At 39.6% G+C, this 20,571-nt stretch overlaps 1 protein-coding gene and 1 long non-coding RNA gene across 11 annotated transcripts; one reads left to right on the top strand and one right to left on the bottom strand.

Moving 5' to 3' along the window:
• Positions 1–644: 644 nt before the first annotated feature.
• LOC148880532 (serine/threonine-protein kinase D6PK-like) lies at positions 645–8,214 on the bottom strand. 3 transcript variants are annotated; one of them, XM_088962455.1, is made up of 3 exons: positions 7,889–8,214; positions 5,639–7,148; positions 645–1,793 (listed from the first exon to the last, which is right to left on the bottom strand). In XM_088962455.1, exons 2-3 carry the CDS (start codon positions 6,883–6,885, stop codon positions 911–913), a joined length of 2,130 nt encoding a protein of 709 aa, XP_088818581.1. In that variant the 5' UTR covers positions 6,886–7,148; positions 7,889–8,214; the 3' UTR covers positions 645–910. The 3 variants fall into 3 exon arrangements, with proteins under 3 accessions (XP_088818581.1, XP_088818583.1, XP_088818582.1); XM_088962457.1 differs by having other exon boundaries at positions 5,639–7,110; positions 7,889–8,199; XM_088962456.1 differs by having other exon boundaries at positions 7,417–7,897.
• A 1,983-nt stretch (positions 8,215–10,197) lies between these two features.
• Positions 10,198–14,443, top strand: LOC148880533 (uncharacterized). 8 transcript variants are annotated; one of them, XR_016104588.1, is made up of 3 exons: positions 10,470–11,063; positions 13,264–13,680; positions 13,857–14,443. It is a non-coding gene; the product is annotated as an uncharacterized LOC148880533 (long non-coding RNA). The 8 variants fall into 8 exon arrangements; XR_016104591.1 differs by having other exon boundaries at positions 13,362–13,680; XR_016104590.1 differs by having other exon boundaries at positions 10,470–11,057.
• The last annotated feature ends 6,128 nt before the right edge of the window (positions 14,444–20,571 follow it).

The following is a 20,571-nucleotide window of genomic DNA, read 5'->3' on the forward strand; positions in this document are numbered from 1 at the left end:
TTTAGGAAGCCATATACTCATCATTAGCCATCATATTAAGAATTTAAGACCTAGTTGACTTATTCTTTTGGTAATATAAAAGAGTAAAAATAATAATATATGGTATAATTTTTTAGTAATTAAAATCTAATAGTTGCTTATGATTTTTGTCTGCCTCTTGGATTTTATTGATCTTCTATTTTCTTCTTATGGATCTAATATATCTTTTAGGTTAATTATATATTTCTGTAATAATTAATTAATAAATTAAATAATAAGATATGGGTGCCCTTATACATGTAATTTGTAAAATGCTAATAGTACATCTGCTGGACTTTTGATTGATGCATTATTAATAAAGACATTGTATGATATCCACATGTCCCAAATGATGTGATCATGATAATGCATTTTTCATATAGATAACTAAGTATATCTTTTTATGCTCATTAAAAAAATATTTTTTTTATGTATTTATACCTTATTTATGATTATTTCAACTTTGAATTTAGTTTCTTTCTTTTTATGCTCATTAAATTTGATGCATATCCATTTCCAGGCTTACAAATACAATACACACTACCAACTTTATGTATAGGATGTCATCATAGAAATTCAAGCAGTTTTGCAGGCTATTGCCCAACTGGTACATGAGCAACTGGGAATCATCAAAGAAAAGGTCATGACATTGCATTCTTAACATGTTCTTCAGACCCTTGTAAGATATCTCCATCAGTGAGGTCGAATAAATGATAACAAATAATTGATTAGAAGCTTTTCCAGGTGTAAACCTAGAACTAAAAATGCGTGCTTATGAATTATAATTCCAGTGTAAACTAGGAGGCCTTGAGCACAAATGCATTAAGCAAGTTCTCATAGGATGATTAACCAGGCACAGTAATACAATAGATTTAGAATCCTGTAATCCAAACTAGAAGAACTCAAAGTCCAAATACTTGCCTCCGGACTTCATGTCTGCCCCTACCATTCTCTTACTGTTGCTTCCCACCCCAACTGTATCAACTACCCCAAACTTCCCTGGTAACTCGGTCTCCACTGGTCTTGGCACCTCAGGTGGTGTACTACACCGTATTAGTGCCCAATTTACACCTTCAAAGAAGGGGTGCTGCTTGATCTCAGTTGCTCCCCTCTTCACCCCAAGTCGATGCTGGGGTTCCTTCACCAGTAAACCCCGGATAAGATCCCTACTCGAGTAACTTGTTGCCGGTGAGTCTGGGAATCTCAGCTGCTGTCCAACCACATTGAAAAGTGTTGCGCGGTTGCCTGATCCTTTGAATGGGGTCTTTCCATATAGGAGTTCATGCAAGAAGATACCAAATGTCCACCAATCCACTGCACTGCCATGGCCTTCTCCCTTGATTATTTCTGGAGCCAGGTATTCGTGGGTTCCAACAAAGGACATGGACCGTGCTGCTGTTGGTTCAGCTACAAGCTCAGGAAGGGTGCTCGCAGGCTGCCCAGGCTCTGCCCGAGGTTTTCGGGTTTTTTTCTTGTTCTTCTGAGGAAAGATCCGTGGGATAAAGCATGCAGGCTGGATGCATACAGAAGCTGGTTCAATACAGGCAGGCTGGACACAGAATGCACTCCCAGTTGTCCTTTTGGAAGGATCAGAATCAAATGAGGATGTCTTTATCAGGGTAGGTGAAACTGCACACCTTAAAGAGAGGTCAAAATCTGAGAGCATTATGTGGCCATCATCACGGACAAGAACGTTTTCTGGTTTCAAGTCCCTGTAGACAACTCCAAGCATGTGGAGATACTCAAGGGCCAACAACACTTCTGCAGCATAAAACCTGCTCAAGAAAGAAAAAGAACATGAGTTTGAGGTAGGGCAAACTAACTTATCATACATAATCACTTGAAATTCAGATAAAACTCAACTGAACAAAGCCTTAGCACAAAGGATCAGCTACACAAATTCTATTTTGCCATTCCACTATATTGAAGGCCAGAAATCATATAATGTTAATTTAATTGCAGATTGGGCAATGATAAATTTATAAATTAAATCTGGGCTAGCAAGCCTGGGACTGGTCCCTGGAGATTAGCTCATTTACTCATTGGAATTGGCAAAATTTCTGATATTCTTGGATGTATCTACAGAGTTAAACCAAAGGGCTGATACTGCTAAATCTGGGTCAGAGAGGATTTCTTTGTATGATGCAAATAGCTAACCTGAGATTTGAGTGGGCCTTATAGACCCCCCCCCCCCCCTCTTTCTGTACATCCTCTCATGTATTCTTGGACTTACATTACTAGTAGGTTTTCTTAGCTGCAGTTCATCTTCTTTTTTGCAGATTGTGGTAGAGGTTGACCTTCTTACCAGGGTAGATGCCAATGGCAAAGTGCAGCATTGGTAGCTTGGGGCTGTGCTGCAGATTTCCTGCACTTCAATTATCTTAACTTCCAGTAATTCTTATTCCTTTTTATTCTTTTTTCTTCCTCCAACTTCTGAACAAACAAGCTACAATAAACATCCTTAGTAGCTGAGAAAATGAGTGGAGAGCAGTGTGAAGCTAATACAGTTGGAAATATATTTAGTATGATGGTGTAAGGGAGCTTGAAGAGTAGGTTTAACAGAAAAGAGAAGTTCAACTGGCTTCTTTTTCTCACTGAAACCTTCAACTATCTCCATCTCCAGCAACAGTGATCTTTGGTTCATTATCATCCAAATCTATCCAAGGCCCACTTAGAATAAAAAATTAGATAGACATGCCTCTGGCACATACAACTTATCTCAAGACCTAGGTCTACACCTCTAATTTTCCCCTAGTTTTGCTTTGAGCTGGAATATGTATCTCTAAAGTCACAAAATATACTTGTTTATTTGTGCTAATGTTTCATCTTTTCAGACATATGTTAAACTCACATACAACATGAATGACGGGTGGGGGTGGGGAGGGGGGGTCGGCCTCCACTAAACAGAAGCCGCTATTCTAACAAAGGAGGCATTAGACCTCCATATAGAAATTATATGCTCTACAACCTGGACTATTGTCATTAGCTACGAACCTTAGAAGGCTTTGGCCTTGAGTAGTAAAACAGAACCTTGCTCTTCTAACAAAGGAGGCATTAGACCTCCATATAGAATTATATGCTCTACAACCTGGACTATTTTGTCATTAGCTATGAACCTTAGAAGGCTTTGGCCTTTAGTAAAACAGAACCACTCTAACAAAGGAAATGTTAGACCTTCTCTCATATCCGAAGATGGATACCATGTCTCCTCTCTTGTCAACTATCCTATATTTGATTCCTTTAACATATACAAGAAATCAGATCAATTCTATTTTTCTGTTTGGAAAAACAAAGAGCCACCAGAAAAACACTACATAAAGAATCAGTCTCTGCAACTCAACAATCCAAGATACCATCAATTTAAATGGTCAGCTACATTTCTTCTTCAAATATAACATCATGTAAAAAATAACCACTCAAATGGCCTCTACAAATTGCTTATCAAACTTAGCATCCAAGGATAGTCTTGGGACTTCACTGCATGCATTTTGATCTTCTTGGCCCTAACAATTAGACCACATGTTGAGAATAATCTTATATGTAAGCCATAGAAGTATGTTTTTTTTTTTCTAACTTATTTTTCTTTGTTCTTTTTGGGTGAAAGGTGAGAATGTACAGCATACTAATGAGACAGTTTCATCATGATTCTCTTCTCAAGGACCTATTCCCCCCTAACCAAATTAGTACTCCAGTAGAAATGTAGAAATAATAGAGAGTATATGAAGTCATGAAAAGCTTCTATACTTCTTTCTGCAAAGCTTGAGCTAACTACATGCAGAATCAATTCCAAGAAGAAAAGAAAAAAGAAAATCAAGGAGTTTCAAGGTGAAGAGCCAAGAAGGATCTCCAAGCTAAACAATTATCTAGAGGTTCTTGAGATGTTAAAACTTCACAACATGCTCGCAAAATAGATATTATCTTTTTGACAAGTAATTGAAATTTTTTATTATATATACAAAGTATATAAATATTCTCAAAGGAAAGAAAAGGGTATGGCTTGCAAGGATTTACAGTGTAATACCTTCAACATACAAAACAATAGATCTAAAAGGAGGCTACTAGCATCTGCACACGGACCGGAAATGTTGTTCTCTTTTCCATTATTAGACAATGCAGTTTATTTTCTTCCCAATAGACCAACAGTTGACACATGGAACCACAGCCCATAATATTAGATCCAATGGAAACTGCTGCCATTGATTGTAAGGCCCAATAGAGTGAGGAACATCCCTAGGAGAATTAAACCAGAAAAAAATAGTTCTAAATCAAGAACCTTCAAGTGCCGCTCAGCTGAAACAGATTCCAAAACAAAATGCCTAAGATCTCTAAATAAAGCCTCCAAATAGTTAAGTGTATAAACCAGGAAGGCATACTCCGGAAGATTGAATTAGCTTCACAAGGTTGTTACTCAGTAAGATCCAGCTCACTATTTGCATTTTGTCTCCTATATTAATTTCTAGTCTACATTTCTTTCTCTTTGATTAGAAACGATGAATAACTGCTCTATTAATGAGAATAACTATAAACCACATCCAATGTCCCAATTATAGAGTAGCACGGACATACAAGCTGAACATAATGGCATAGCAATACAAACAGCCAAAACATAATTTCTGGTCTACATGGAATTTTCTAATAATACCAACTGCAAAATTCTAAAATAACAAAATCTATAGCACTCTAGGCAAACCAATACATAGAATGCATTCTAATGCAAATTTGATTTTGAGCACTTACACTAAACTATTGTGCACTATAATGCATGTGTGCTTGTGTATCCAGCCTTAACAAATTTAGAAATGGTTAATGAGGCATCCCATGCCCCTCCTTGTTTTAGCTGCTTTTCTTTTTGTTTCAAAAAAGTTGGTAATCTTGGATATCAAGAGAATCAGGTTAGAGTCTTACAGATAAAGTACCCTAGACAGTATTAATGGATAAAATGAAATATTGACCCATCTTTTCAGCAACATTTTGGGTTTCTAAGAGAATGATGGTCTCAAGGAAACAAGGATTGTCCCCTCCATGATAACAATTATTTTATGACACGTAATATGTGAGCTGGCTACTTGTAGACACTTGCCATTTGCGGAAAGAGCAAATAGGGAGGAATGATCCTAACTAAAATAAATAAAAAACACCAACTTTTCTAACTCTGGAACAACAAAAAAAGGAACCATAAAAACTTGTAGTAAATGAGAGATATAGGACATTAACTTTTAAATCGAAACTAAGCAATATCAATAAAAATATTATCTTGAAACAAACATATCTGAAGAGATGAATGCATTTAGATGAAGAGACAAATAAGTAAAACTTTTATAGAAAATCCCCAATTTAGCATCTTACAGAACTGAGCAATGGCAGGTGGACAATTTTTTTTTTTTTTTCAGATAAAAAAGTAGAACAAAGAACATGGATATCTCAACTAGAGAAGAAAAAGAACAATGGGAATAGAAGCAAAGAAACAAAAATAGAAGGCACTCATAAGTGGTTACAGTGCACAATAATGCAGAGAAAAATAAACAACCATATCAATTAGTTGCTTGAAACAAAGCCCTGATGATTAAAAAAGGACACAAACCAAATCAATGCTCAGGACAGCAGAGAAAATAAACCATACCGTGCAGCATACTCGGAGAAGTGTTTCCCAGGTTGTCGCTGCCTTAGAGTGTGCAAATCACCTCCAGGACAGTATTCCATGACCAAACATGAGAACCTGTCGGTCTCAAAGTGTGTGTATAAGGTAGGCAGAAATGGATGGTCAAGGAGCTGAAGAATTTCTCTTTCTGTCTGAGCCCTGGTCAACTTCTTCCTGCTTGCAAGAGATGCCTTGTCCATTACTTTCATTGCAAAGTAACACCTTGTCCCACTCAACTCAGAGAGGTAAACCATGCCAATATCTCCACAACCAAGTCTTTTGAGCAACCTAAAATGGCTCATACCCAAAATCCCATCCCGTGCCCGGACAGCAAGAATAGCTTTCCATCTAGGATCATTTCCTTTGTGAGGCTTATTAGCACTCCCGGTAATGTTACTCCAATTACTGTCATCACTAAGACCACTGCTATCACTTGCTCTGCTAACACTAGTTTTTGCACTCTCAAGTGAGTCTCCTCTAACACTCCCTTTTGCACTTTCACAGTTTCTTTCTACACTAAGCATACCATCACTAGTAATCCCATCACTCCTGTATGTACTGGTGCAGCTATTGACAATGCTCATAGCAGTGACAACACCTGTACTGTCAATACTACTATGTGGACTTACATTACCACTAGGAGGCAAAGATGCATCCCAAACACATTCCTTCTCATCAGACTCAGGTGGTAGATGTGTGGTTTCTGTAGTTTGTGATGCACGGGCAAGTGAAAATGGAGATGATGATGATGCACCCAGGTCATTTGGTTCTTCAACCAGGCTTTCTGCAGCCGAAAGAACAGTTGTAGTTGGCTTCATAGGAACCCGGATTGAAAGATCCTCTATAAAAGGGCCCTTCATAGACAAGCTTTTCACCAAGCACCCAGGTTCAGATTTGTTCTGCCCTATTGGCACATAGACCGTTCTCATAAGATCTGTATCAACAGGTTCGGGGGGATGACTAGCCCCAGAGAAGGAAGTAGAGCCAACTTCTTCATAGGAATCTCCACTTCCTTTAAATGATACAGCGTCGGGCATAAGGTCCTCCGCTTCCTGGGAAGAGCTTTTTCCTTTCCATGCTTTTACCAAAGCAGGTGAGTCTGAACTGCGAGATCCTCTTGCGCTGGATGGACCCTCTTCCTCTCGTACCAGATTTGCACGTACATTTGTCACCTGACTTGCTACAGGCAGTTGCCCAGGAAGTGCCTTCGACTCGGGAATCCTTTCCATTTCAGATGATTATATATCATTACGTGAGCTCTCTCGGTTTAATGGATTTACAAATACACGTTGGCTTAAGTCAATATTGCAAGGTGAAATCCTTTCCTTCCTTCTCCCAGCCTATTAGAACAGTCAAGATAGGCTTCGCCGGAAGTAGTGAGTATTGTATCAGCATTTGTAGCTCTAGTCTTAAAATATCATAATTTCCAGGGCAATGTAATCACTTCCTGATGTCTGAGAAAGCAAAACCAATCTTTTTATGATAAATATACCTACAAAATGAAAAAAAGAAAAAAATCCATCAAGGACAAAAAAGATGGGTTTTCATTCGATTGAGTAATTATGGAAATAAAGAAAAGAAAGATCCAACCAATATACAAGTTCAGATCAAACGAAAATAGAACTGCATGCATGCGAGTCCAGACACTAGTAACACAAGCATGTTCTCCAAACGCAGAGTAAACATATATACGCAAATTAAATAAAATCATACATATTCTAAAGCAATGAACAACATAGGAAATCCAATTTGTCACTGACCTCTGGAGAACCTCCAGTTCCAAAATCACTTAGCAAGAAGTCCTAATTAGCAATTATTTGTATAAACCTTGGGAAGTCAAAGAGAAACCATCCAGCAACCCCCACCCAACCACTTATATCAGTTCATAATCAAGTAAAATAAGTGAAACTGAACAAAGAAGGAAGAACAAACAAGCTGAGAAAAGAAAAAACGCGAAATTCCCTCTACAGAATCGGTTTCCCATTAAAGCATATTGCACAACCGGATCCTTCAAAGGCACGGCAAAACCTCATAAAAGTTAAAATAGAATAAAATAACCATATAGCTCGAAGAAATTCGACATTGTAAAACTCGAAAGGTGAGATCAATAGGAAACAGGAATGCAAGAGAAAAAAGCAAAAGAAAAAGAGAGAGAGAGAGAGAGAGAGAGAGAGAGAGAGAGAGAGAGAGAGAGATTCACGGCAAGAAGAACAGAATCAGAATATAACGCACCAGTAAACTATGAACCTTCGGAGCTCCTTCTCAGTCCTTACTTGAAGGGAAGTATTGAATCTAGGGCTTCTAGTCTCTACAGCTACGGCTAGGGCATGAAAGAAACCAAGCTACTTCTTCTCCTTCTCTGTAACTTTTATTTTTTTGAGAGAGATAGAAGTAGACCAAAGCAAAGAGAGTTGTAACAGTGATGCTGGAAGCCTGAAACTCTCGCTTTTGCTTTGTTTATTTTCTCTCCCCTCTTTTTTTTTCTCTCTTTTTCAGTTGGGTACTTTTTTTTTTCAAAGTCATGTGTTACTAGTTTACTACTTACTAATTAGTGAGTGAGTGAAAGTGTGGGGTGGGAGTGGACTTGGGCTTTGGGTATTAACGCGCCGAGAGAGGGACGCTTTGGTGGGGGCCCACAACCAATCAGTACCTCGTGTCCCCACCGAAGTCTCTGGTTTAAGTGGGGGTATTTCTTATAAAAAAAAACCTAAAAAAATATTTTTATCAATGTTGAAAGGGTGTTTTTGTAAAAAAAAAAATCAAAAAATTAAAACTCTAAGCCTAATATGGTCCGAACCATCGTACCGGATTTAACACGATTTATGTGCCATGCTGTGCCGGACTGGCCCAAATTTAGCCTGAGGCATGCCGGGCCACGGGCAGCAAGCCCAATTTATACCTTTAAGTGGAGCCCAATTCCATACCTCTCTTTACACTACACATCTTATCAAGGAAGGAATAAATCTCGTGGTTTGAATGTGTGAATAAGGTTTAGTTTGGAAGGAGTACAAATACAAATATGTATTGTGTGTATTTGCATCATACATATTTTTATTTGTACTCTTTCCAAACTGAGACTAATTATCTAATTGATTACCCAACGACGCCGACGCATATCCAGTCCACACACATCACTTTTCCGGTTCAGTCAGTGGTTCGATCGATGGAACAATCCGGTCTGCAAGGTAGACCACACCAATGGCTTCACCGGTGGGCTTATCACATCAAATAGCATCCCATTTCCCAATTAAAAAAAAAAATGTACCAGCATCTGATTGGAATCTACCTCTACGGCTAACACTGACTGTACACGCTATATTATGGTACGACATAAATATCATAACAAATCCGTCCTTGATTCATTCAACTTCTATTTTTGTCATTTTCAGAATTCTCTCTCTCTCCTCCTTTATGATCCGCTTTTGCTTTTGCTGTAACAACATAACCGTTATGCTATGCTTTCACACCATTCTCCTGACTTCTCCGATGATCTGGAGTTAGACCATCCAACGGTGGAGACACTTATGTCCCAAATGTCTGAAATGCGCTTGGGAGTCTAGGCATTGTTGCCACAGAAGAAGGGCAGTTTGGTCTCTGTGCTCCATGTATAAAACCAAGTTGCAACTTGGGCGTGCGTGGTCAATCAGAAGAGTCCGCAGTGCGGAAAACGACAAGAGCGTAATTTATCCCGAGATTAGATACCGCGGTAGGTTCGGCTTCTTGTTGGTGTGCCCGTAGGGATTCGAGGGTGATAGGCTTGAGGGGCGATCTTCGTTACTGTTGAAGGTTGCCACGTGTTAAGTAGATGGAGGAGATATTTGTGGGTCCCCTGGATGCCCTCCCTGGAGAATCAATCACTAACGTGGTCATTGTGGCCTACTACTACGTGATCCTATTGTTTTTTATCTAAACTATATATAAAATAATAAGAAGAGTCATCATTGGTCAATACTCCCATACTCAATACTGTGAAACGTGAAGGCCCACTTGGTGTTGGACTGTTGGTACAAGTCTGGGAATATCTTATCAATATCCGAGTTTACGCTTACGCAGTGACATGAACGGAGGGTAGGGATTCATTCATGAAGTGCAGATTACAGACTGGACTCACTAATTGTGTCATGGGCCCCCATTTCTGGCGACGTTCGTTGGTGCGTTCAAAGTAAAATCTGGTGCTCTGGTACTGTGGGCTGTGGGCAATGGGCCCGGGTGGGCCATTGGGTGGTAGTCTATAGTGTCTCCTCCTAGCTTGCCGACAGGCAGTTAGTTCCAAAACAAGTGAGTGTCATAGGAATAGAAAAAAAAAAAAAAAAAAAGAAGACAAAAGACCGAAGAAGGAAAGTAGTGTTGGTGAAGAAGGTGGAAGAGTGCTGGTCCCGGAGCTGGACTCCCTGTTGAAGGGAAGGTGTGATTGAGAAATGAGAAAGCTCCCTCCTTCCAATGTGAATGAAGGTTGAGGGAACGTCTTCTGTTAAAAGAACTTTTATTTTTTTAAGATAAATTATAAAAACCCTCCTGAACTATGGGATTAGTGACAAAGACCCTATAATTTGCGACAAACCTTTTGAACTTTGGCCGTCAGACAAAATTTTTCTTCCGGTAGCATTTCATCAGTAAACTTAAAAAAAGATTTTTATCTGACTTTTTAAAATTTTCTAAATGTCCAAATTACCCTTTTCTAAAACTTATTCTGTAGCACTAAAGCCATACACGATCGAGATTGACCTCCATTGATGAGTGTAAGTTGAAAACTTTTCCATCTATCCAATCAATCTTTAACTGGAAGTCCTGCACTGCATTTGCCTTCTGCAAGAGGCTTGCATGGTGCATTTCATGCTTGCCGCCTGGAATGGGAAATTGGAGAAGAGCAAAAGGTGCACATGCCTTGAGGACGGAAGAAGGATTTAAGAAGTCAGCCACCAACTTCTTTAAGTCGGTTCAAAAACCGACTTAACACTTGGTTAACAAAGGACCCACGTGGTGCATTAAACTCCATAATGTTAAGAACCGCCTCTAATAGGCGGTTAGCTCATGTATAAATAGGGGTTCACCCCCTACAAATGTGTAGTAATTCAAAGTTAAAATAGTCAGGGGGTGGTGTAGAGTAGTCTCTTGGTGAATAGCCTCCAAGTAAGATTAGTGAGTGTAATTTGTAAGTTAAAACAGTGCAAGTGTATGATATATCGCATATGCTTGTATCTTTGTGCATAGTTATTTCGAGTTATAGTGTATTTGCTTCTCTTTGCTTTTTCTTGTGTGGTTCCGCTTGTTTGTTGTGTTTCTACAGGATTATGAAGCAAGGTAACAAAGCGTCCAATCTCAGCTCCACTTCTTGTATATGTGCTCCTTCAGAATGAAGCGGCCGCAGCATGAAAGATTTGTTGATCAGAAAATGTACAAGGTAAAGGTAGGAATATCTCTAACACACCAGTTTAGGTAGTGTTCGATTCAAGAAGAATGGTTATAAGGTGCTCGATTCATGAGAAAATGTAGCAATCAACTTCTCCTTGTAAGCTGCTAAGATGCTTCAGATTTGACCACAAATGTGTGGATGACTCTTTGATTCCAGTTCCACCACAGTGATCTGTGCTTCTTTGAATGCGTGGATGACTCTTGATACAGGATGAACATCCAAAGGGCAGCTTACCCTTACAATAACCTCATCATGAAGGGCTCGAATGTCAATTCATTTGTCTATGCTTGCCTCTGTGCCTGAATTTGTTTTGCAAATCCCCGCCGTTCCCATCCCAACAGCCGCGCGTCATCAGACCTTCCAAAGCCCGAGCACCAACAACTGCCCCAACCGCGGCTTTATCCTCATCGTTCCAAAACCCACCACCCATTCTAGTATCTATCTTCATCTCTAATAGCCACCTACTGACTCCAATTCCCCACCAGACGATGACCCAATCGAGGCAACTTCGTCCTCTCTCTCTCTCAACCTTTTCTTTTTAAATCTTTTCCTGTTTTCTTATTTGAGCAAGAATCCATCCAATTTGAATCTGGGTGGGGAAATTTCACCCTCCATTGGAGGCTTGAAGAATTTGCAGAGCATGCACGTCTTCACATAATCTTTTCTTTGACAGAACACCCATCAAAGAATTCAAGAACTCAGATTCCATTAGAGTTGCATTTCGGCAATGACCACCAGTGAGATGACTGAAGTATTTTTTTTTTTTGCCGAAAGTAATGGAGGTATTTTTGGATTCAGAAAAAAATGGCAAGAAAAAGAAAATAGAAAAAATTTAGTGGGGGTATTTTGATAATTCAAGCTTTCGGTCATTTAACTTAACAGCTGAGGGGGTATTTATCACAATGTAAAAATTCAACGGGTTTTGTTACAAATTAAAGTATAAGGGATCTTTCTCACTGATCCCATATTACAAGAGGCCATTGTAATTTATCCTACTTTTTAAATCACAAAAATTGGGACCAGTTATGAATTATGACTTGTGAGGAACAAACACATGCTCTCCATGCTTGTAGAGAGAGAGAGAGGGTGTACTAAATTCCAACGAATGGAATCAAAAGTGGGTTGGGGTCCTTCGGGAAGACGCACGCACGGGAGTAATTATCTGAGAGAGCGAGAGAGAAGACAGGACAAGGTAATAAGGATCCAACTAGGTGAGTTTGACTAGTCCATCCCCCAGAAGGGCAGAAGAACAGAGAGTGAGGAGACCACCCAAGACCCCCCAACCCACACGCTTGCAATATTTAGTTGTCAGTTGAGTTGATAAGGCACATGGGGGGCATCAATTATCAAACAGGGAGTGAGATGTTTGTTTATGTAAGCAATAAATGATATAAAGTCACACCAATGAAGCAAGTCGGGTGTTAATTGGACTGGATTTGGTCCAATTCGATCCAGTCCAATGTGAGTATTATAAATCTAATCCAATCTAATAAATGTTTTGGACTAATTTATACCGATTCAATTTAATGTTTGGACCATCTAATCTCTTTAAATTCATGTTGATTTAGATTGATTTTAACCCAAATCTGATCCATTGATACATATATTCTTATCTTATATCAATAGATCCAATATTGGCTTAATCCAATCTAATCCAATATAAATTTGTTACGGATGGATCAGATCCAATCCAATCTAATAAATATTTTGGATCGGATTGGTTCAATCCAATATGTCTTATTGGCCCATCCAATCCATCCAAATTGATTTTGAACTGGACGGGGTCCAATCCAAAACCGGCCCATTGACACCCTTAGAGGCAAGGGCATGCCTTAAGCTGGGACTGCCATTCACTCTGACCTGGCTATATTCATGGGATCTTCACAGCTTCAGTGGGTCATTCATTTGTTTGCTAGGGGTGGCTTTGCCAATTCAATTGGGTCAAGGTTGCAGCTGCAATCTCTCTTTTCTTCCCCCTCTTCTCATCTAATCTCTCTCTCTCTCTCTGTCTCTGTCTCTCATGCTCAAGTCCCACGCCAGCTTGTTTCCCTCAAAGGCTCCAACCCCCCCGTCTCCGTCTGGGTCTGGCCAATAAAGCTATCTTTTCCTTCATGAACAGTGCTAGCGTGCGGCCACAGACTGTCACAGACCTTTAAATGGGCAAAGCATTAACAGGGATTTTCTGCAAATGCAGAAGGAAGTAATGGAGATTTTGGTCCTGTCATTCTATGATTTAAGGGCTTGGGCCGGAGAAGCTAAGACTTGTTGTATTCAAATTCTTGGTGGCCTCAGATGGTAATGTTGGGACTGGTTGCACGTGGACATGATTTAATGCTTCAAATGGCTCAGTATTGTCTCTTTGTCAACAACTCTTACTCTACCATAGAGATATGGTAATTCTACTGGCACATTCACAGCCCAACTATAAAAAAGAGAGGTCTATTTCAGTGAGTCACAGGCTTAGCAACCAAGGCGGGAAGGACCACAGCCAACTCAGACTCCTACCCATCAGATTTCTGCAACAAACACGAGGACGTTGATGTTTTGACACATCCAGCTTGAACAATGGGATATCACACGTGGGTTGACGAGCAACCCTAATTTAGTTGGGGTAATCGACGTTTCCATTTTCACAGTTTCAACTTTTTCAAGTTTCAAATGTGGTTGATTGCTCTAGCCTCAAAGTAATATTTTCAAACGTGCATTTTAAGGTGTTCTAAAATCTTAATAGACTAATTACTCAATTACATATGGGAATAGAAATTGATCTGACCCAATTTTGTCCAGGATGACAGCCAAATGGTTTGACCGTCTGGCCCATTCGGAGTCTCACAACATTGTTCAAATTCAAGTAAGGGCTTTCTGACTTGAATCCAAGGTTCAAAGTATTGATACGTATTAGTCGATACATATTGTGCCGGGAGCTTTCTGATGTATTCTTAGAGGGTTTGTATCAGGTCAGACTATGGTTCAGAGGGTGGCCAGGACTTAAACTGACCCCTCTGAACTGATTTTGAAAAAAAAAAAAATAAAACATAAAAAAAGCATCGACACAGGACTATATGTCCCGTGTAGATATTTTGAACTTTTCTTGGATCATCAAAGTATAGAGAAGAAATGGAAAAAAGGAAAAATCCTCATTAAGCAACAGTTGGTTGACATATGAAAAAGGGAGACCAATGATGCATTTACAAATGTAACTCAAAGAAATAAAGTTGGGCTGACGTGGCAAGTTAATGAATTGATGATGATATGGATCATGAGTAACTACTTTTTATTTATGAATTATGATGATGATGATGACGAATTTGACAACTTGGAATATGTGATTCTGAAACCATGAAAGTTGATGGGAACATTATATTTTAATGCTAGTGTCATCTGGTCAATAGTGATTGCAATGATTAGTTCAATATTTTACTCAGCCCAGCTTTCACACATCTCCATTTTCTGTTCTTTTTCTTGGTGATCTTGTGGGTTTCCTGTTCTTTGTTTTATAAAAAGGACTGATCACAGTGTAAGCTTTTGAGGTGTGAGTATTGGAGTTATAAAAAGAGGCAATCAAGGGTCCCTCTTTCATGATTCCTTCCTCACTTTTGTTTGTTCTTTTGGAGGGTCTTCACTATTCATGTGGTGGCCACCGTCATTATACTACCATCTAGTCTTCAGTCTCCACAGTATGAAGTAGGAGGTCTACATTTTTTCCCCTCATAGTGATAAACTCTCCTAGGGCCTAGGGAGTATCCAAATAAGGAACTTGAAGGCAATTCTGTTTTAATAATAAAGCGAACTTCCATGCTTAATGGCATTCCAGAAAAGCAAAAACAAAACAGAAACAGAAATCAAAGGAAGGTAAAAAAAGGAAAAAGAAAAAAGATAACATATGAAGAGACAATCCTTCAAAGTACAAACAAGAGTGCTTGGTGATATAACTAGAAAATCTACAGATTCTAGTGTTGCTTTTACTATTTTGCATAGAGAAATTTCTTTCATGGGTTGGCTCTTTCTCTGTTGATATGTGATCCTCTCCCTCTCATGAAAGACATGGAAAGGATGGCATGGCCCGACCAAATAGGAAATGCTTTAAATAAGTTTTGTTCAATGTCCCATCCCTAACTCATTTACTTGCTTAATAGGGTTGTTCACAAATAAATTCAAACCGACCAAACCGATCAAACTGACCAACCTGGTCCAACTCAATCCGAGTCAGCCGATTTTTTTTCATTATCATTTGGTTTTGGATTGCTAAGATAAATAAATCGATAATTCAGTTTGATTTTGGTTTTCATGTGTGCAAACTGAAACCGAACTAAACCGAACCGAGTTATCTGAAAAAATATATGTTCTGAAAAAAAATATCTGTTAAATATAGATATTTTAGTTTTAAATAATAAATATATATCTGAAAAAATATATATTCTGAAATATATCAGATATGTATTTCCGAAATATATATTTTCAGAAATTAAAAAATATATATTCAAATGTATTTGTATATATGTTTTGGTTTTAAATATACATCAACTCAAAATATATTTTGAGTTCATGTGCATTGTACAAGCTTGAAATTGATTGAAACCCAAACCGATTCAAATCGACCAGATTGATTTTACTTAATAGAGGGTCAATTTTGGTTTAATCTATAGGTAACCCGATCAAATCGAATCGATTAAAAAAATACTAATAAACCGACTCAACCCAACCCGTGAACAACCCTATTGCTCAATGATAATTCAAGTTTCAAAATTGAGCCATAAAAGTTCGATAAAGGAAGACATGTTTTACACAATGTAATTGCTAAAATGGCAGGAGGGTAACTTGTTTCAGAAAAGTGTAACTTCGGTTCCGGTAGGATGTTGTAACATCAATACCATGTCAAATCTTGGGCATGAACATTAGCCTCCTGTGGTCCTGCCCCATGGCTCCCATCCCCAATCCCAAAAATAGAAAGGGGAAAGAGAATATGTCATAGCCTACTATCAGTATCAGACACCAAATCAGTAGTGAAAACTTCTCATATGAGGGGGCATTTGTTAAATTGTGACTTGAGTGAAAATGCTTGGTTGAGTGAGATCATCACATCATTCTGATCTTTTTGGTTTGGTGATCTCGTAAGCTGGACCCCATTTATTGGGGAACAATACAAACATGGTTGCTGCAAGAAATCAAAATGGGCGATTAAAAGGCACCGTTTCTATAAATTTCTCCTTCATAAGTTCATATCTTCAGTTGAGAAAAAAAGGTAAAAAATAAACTAAAGATTCAAATTCACTTTTTGACTTCTTTTTTTAGTGTTTGTTTGGTGGAGACTGGAGAGGGTGTTTGTTGTAACTTGTAAGAAACGTCAATACATAATGGAGAGCTTCTCAGTTCTAATTTCCTCAAGATTTCAGAGTACCTTGGGCACAGGTTTCCATTTTCTGTTTTATGAAATCGACAAAACAGTTTTCCCATGTACTGAAGTCTAAAGATGTAAAACGGTAAAACCTCCAAAAGTTTTGCTTGATTTGCTAACTCTTTCCCCAAGTTGGGCTGTCCATGTTCGACGTACTCTCCCAATTCTCAGAGAAGCTTCGGCTGTCCATGTTCGACAGCCTGGGCTTGCCACCAGGGCTCTCCCTGCATGACACATTAGTTCACCCAGCAGCAATGCTATTCAGCACTGATGCCCTTTAGACGGTTAGAAATTTTCTGGTTGTTTCGATTGTTGGTACAGTAGTCCGAACAGGAAGAGGAGAAGAAGAAGAAGAAGAAAAGAGAAGAAGAAGAAGGGTCTGTCGAAAATCAGATGGATTACCCATTCAGTCGACCCCCTTAATCTATATTAGGTTCTAATCATAGTTATAAAGATAGAAATGACCTTACTTAAGTGTGGGGCAGAGTAACTCTAATAACACTGCCACATAAGCAAGTTACTTAATAAACAGAAGAAGACTAAACTACCCCTATTCGGCACCTCTTAACACTCCCCCTCAAACTGGAGAATATATGTCATATAATCCCAGCTTGTTACATAGATATTTCACTTTCCCTGAGTTTAGAGCTTTTGTAAACAAATCTGCCCACTGGTCATTGGAGCCCACATGTTCTGTATTTATCTCTCTGGCAAGAACCTTCTCTCTCACAAAGTGGCAATCAACCTCTATGTGCTTTGTTCTCTCATGAAAGATAGGATTTGATGAGATATGTAGTGCAACTTGGTTGTCACAGTACAATTTCATAGGTTTATCCATGTGAAACCCAATTTCTTGTAGGAGATTCCTCAGCCACACTAATTCACAGGTAGTGTGAGTCATGGCCCTATATTCGGCTTCAGCACTACTTCTGGCTACAACCGTCTGCTTTTTACTCTTCCATGTCACAAGATTTCCTCCCAGAAATGTGCAATAGCCTATAGTAGATCTTCTGTCACTCACTGAGCCTGCCCAGTCTGCATCTGTATACCCAACTACTTCAAGTTTTCCTCATAGTTTATACAATAGCCCACGGCCTGGAGCACCTTTCAGATACCTCACAATTCTAAGGACTAATCGCAGTGAGGTATACGAGGGTTCTGCATGAATTGGCTCACCACACTGACTGCAAAGGAGATGTCGGGTCTCATGATAGTCAGATAGTTCAGCTTTCCCACTAGTTGTCTATACCTTCCAGGATCTTCAAATACTTCACCTGTATCACTGCTCAACTTAACATTTGGTTCCATAGGGGTCTTAGTCGGTTTTGCACATAACAGTCCTGTTTCTTCCAATAGATCAAGGACATATTTCCTTTGGCATAGATTCACACCTTGTTTTGACCTGGCAACCTCTATTCCCAAGAAATACTTTAATGTTCCAAGGTCCTTTGTTTGAAAATGATTTTGCAGAAATACCTTTAGTTTGCCAATCCCCAATTTATCACTACCAGTGATGACAATATCATCCACATAGATCACTAATAAAATCTTCCCAGCTTCTGAGTCATAGCTGAACACTGAGTGATCAACCTGGCATTGCTTCATTCCAAAACTCTTCACCACTTCGCTGAACTTCCTAAACCAAGCACGTGGAGATTGCTTCAACCCATAAGTTGCTTTCTTCAGCCTGCACACCTTACCACCCTCCCCCTGAGCAACAAACCCAGGTGGTTGCTCCATATATACCTCCTCCACTAGATCGCCATGGAGGAAGGCATTCTTTATGTCAAGTTGAAGGAGAGGCCAATCATACATAACTGCCAAGGAAATTAGGACACGAACGGAACCAATTTTAACCACCGGTGAGAATGTCTCCATATAGTCCACACCATACACCTGTGAGTAACCTTTAGCAACAAGTCTGGCCTTTAGACGCTCCACACTACCATCTGGCAAGTATTTCACAGTATACACCCATTTACAGCCCATAGCATGCTTCCCGGGTGGAAGAGTAGTAAGTTCCCACGTTTGAGTATGTTGAAGAGCAGAAAGTTCCTCCTCCATTGCCTGCCGCCATTCAGGTGAACTAAGAGCTTCTTGAACATTGTTAGGTAGGGAAATAGAAGACAAAAGTGAAACAAACTGGCAATGTGATGCAGAAAAACGAGATAATGAAACAAAATTGGAAATGTGATGGAGTGTAGAACTACGTTTACCTTTTCGTAAGGCAATGGGTAGGTCAAAATTTGAAGGTTCAGCAATAGGAGCCATGGGAGGATCCGCAGATGAGGTAGAAGCTGGAGGAGGGGCCGGTGTCGTTCGACATGTATACACTTGTCGGATCGGTGGTCGTTCAGTGGTGACCTGCACTGGATGAGGAGATGAGTCTACTCCAACAACAGCCTCTAGAACTGAATCACTGACAGGAAGAGGAAGAGGAGGTAAGGGTGAGGACAAGGGTGCTTCATGACTGGAGAAGAAGGGGACAGACTCAAAAAATGTGACATCAGGGCAGACATAGCACTTTTGGGCAAAATGATTGTACCATTTGTACCCTTTTTGAGTCTGAGAGTAGCCAAGGAAGACACATTTAATTGAGCATGCATCTAGCTTGTCTATTCCAGGACTCAGATTATGAACAAAGCACACACAACCAAAGACACGAGGAGTTAATGGAAACGGAGATAAAGTGGGAAACAAGATGGAGAAGGGGGACTGACCATGAAGAATAAAAGAGGGCATCCGATTAATGAGAAAACATGCAGTGAGTACAACATCACTCCAAAACCGTTTAGGAACATGCATGTGGTGAAGCATAGACCGAGCAATTTCAAGAAGATGACGATTCTTCCGTTCAACCACCCCATTTTGTTGAGGGGTAAAAACACACGAGGTCTGATGAATAATGCCATGCTGTTCTAAATACTGTTGAAATGCAATAAGAAAGTATTCACGACCATTATCTGAACGGAGAACTTTGATTGGAACACCAAATTGTGTGAGTATTTCAGCATGAAATTTTTGAAAAATGAAAAATAATTCACTTCTTTCTTTCATTAAATAAATCCATGTCATTCTTGAACAATCATCAATAAAGGAGACAAAATACTTGTACCCATTATAAGACTCTATTTTTATTAGACCCCAAACATCTGAGTGAACCAAAGAAAAAGGACTCAACATACAACTCTCAACTCTTGGACTGAAGGACACACGACGGTATTTACCAAACTGACATGGCTCACATTTTAAAACTGGCAATTGACTCAATGATGGAACCAACATCTTGAGGACCTTGAGAGATGGATGTCCCAGTCGGCAATGCCATTGTAGAGGAGTAAGGGAAGTCTAAAGTGCAATTGAAGATCCACCACCGTCAAGGTAATACAATCCACTAGCTTCATGCCCCCCACCAATCTTCTTCCTCGTCTTGAGATCCTGAAAAACACAAGTGGAAGGAAAGAAGGTAACAGAACAGTTAAGAGCTTTGGTTATTTTACTAACAGACATAAGATTGAATGAAAACTTAGGTACGTATAAAACAGATGATAAAGGGACAGAAGCCAAATCAACCTTACCAACACCACAGATGGGAGATGAGGACCCATTGGCAAGTGTAACAGTTTGTGGTGTGGAGGTTTCAGCAAGAGAAGAGAACACACCTGGAGTCCCGATCATATGATCTGAGGCTCCAGAGTCAATAATCCAGGAAGGAGTTTTAGATGACATGCAAGCGTACCTGATTGGGCATATGTGGCAGTGGTATGCTGTGAAATAGTTTGAAGGAACCGTTCATACTCATCACGTAGAATACTCACCATCTCCCTCCCAGAAGTAGATGTAGATGTGGAAGGAGTTAGGTCTGGCAGTTTACTATCACTAATAGCAACCTCGCCTGCTACAACATGATTAGCCCATTTAGAGGGAGGGCCATGTAGATCATAACAGAAATTCACTGTGTGTCCATCCCTACCACAATGAGTACACTTCATTGTAGAGTTATTTTTTCCTCTGCCACGGCCTCCCCCTGAGTCACGGCCGCCCCTACCAATCATGGGATTGCCACGGCCCCCTCTGGAATGACCTCCCCCTCTTGTACTATGTACA

This window comes from Nelumbo lutea, chromosome 1, assembly GCF_056320005.1.
Source record: "Nelumbo lutea isolate HS-2025 chromosome 1, American lotus-T2T, whole genome shotgun sequence".
In the NCBI taxonomy this organism is placed as follows: domain Eukaryota; kingdom Viridiplantae; phylum Streptophyta; class Magnoliopsida; order Proteales; family Nelumbonaceae; genus Nelumbo; species Nelumbo lutea.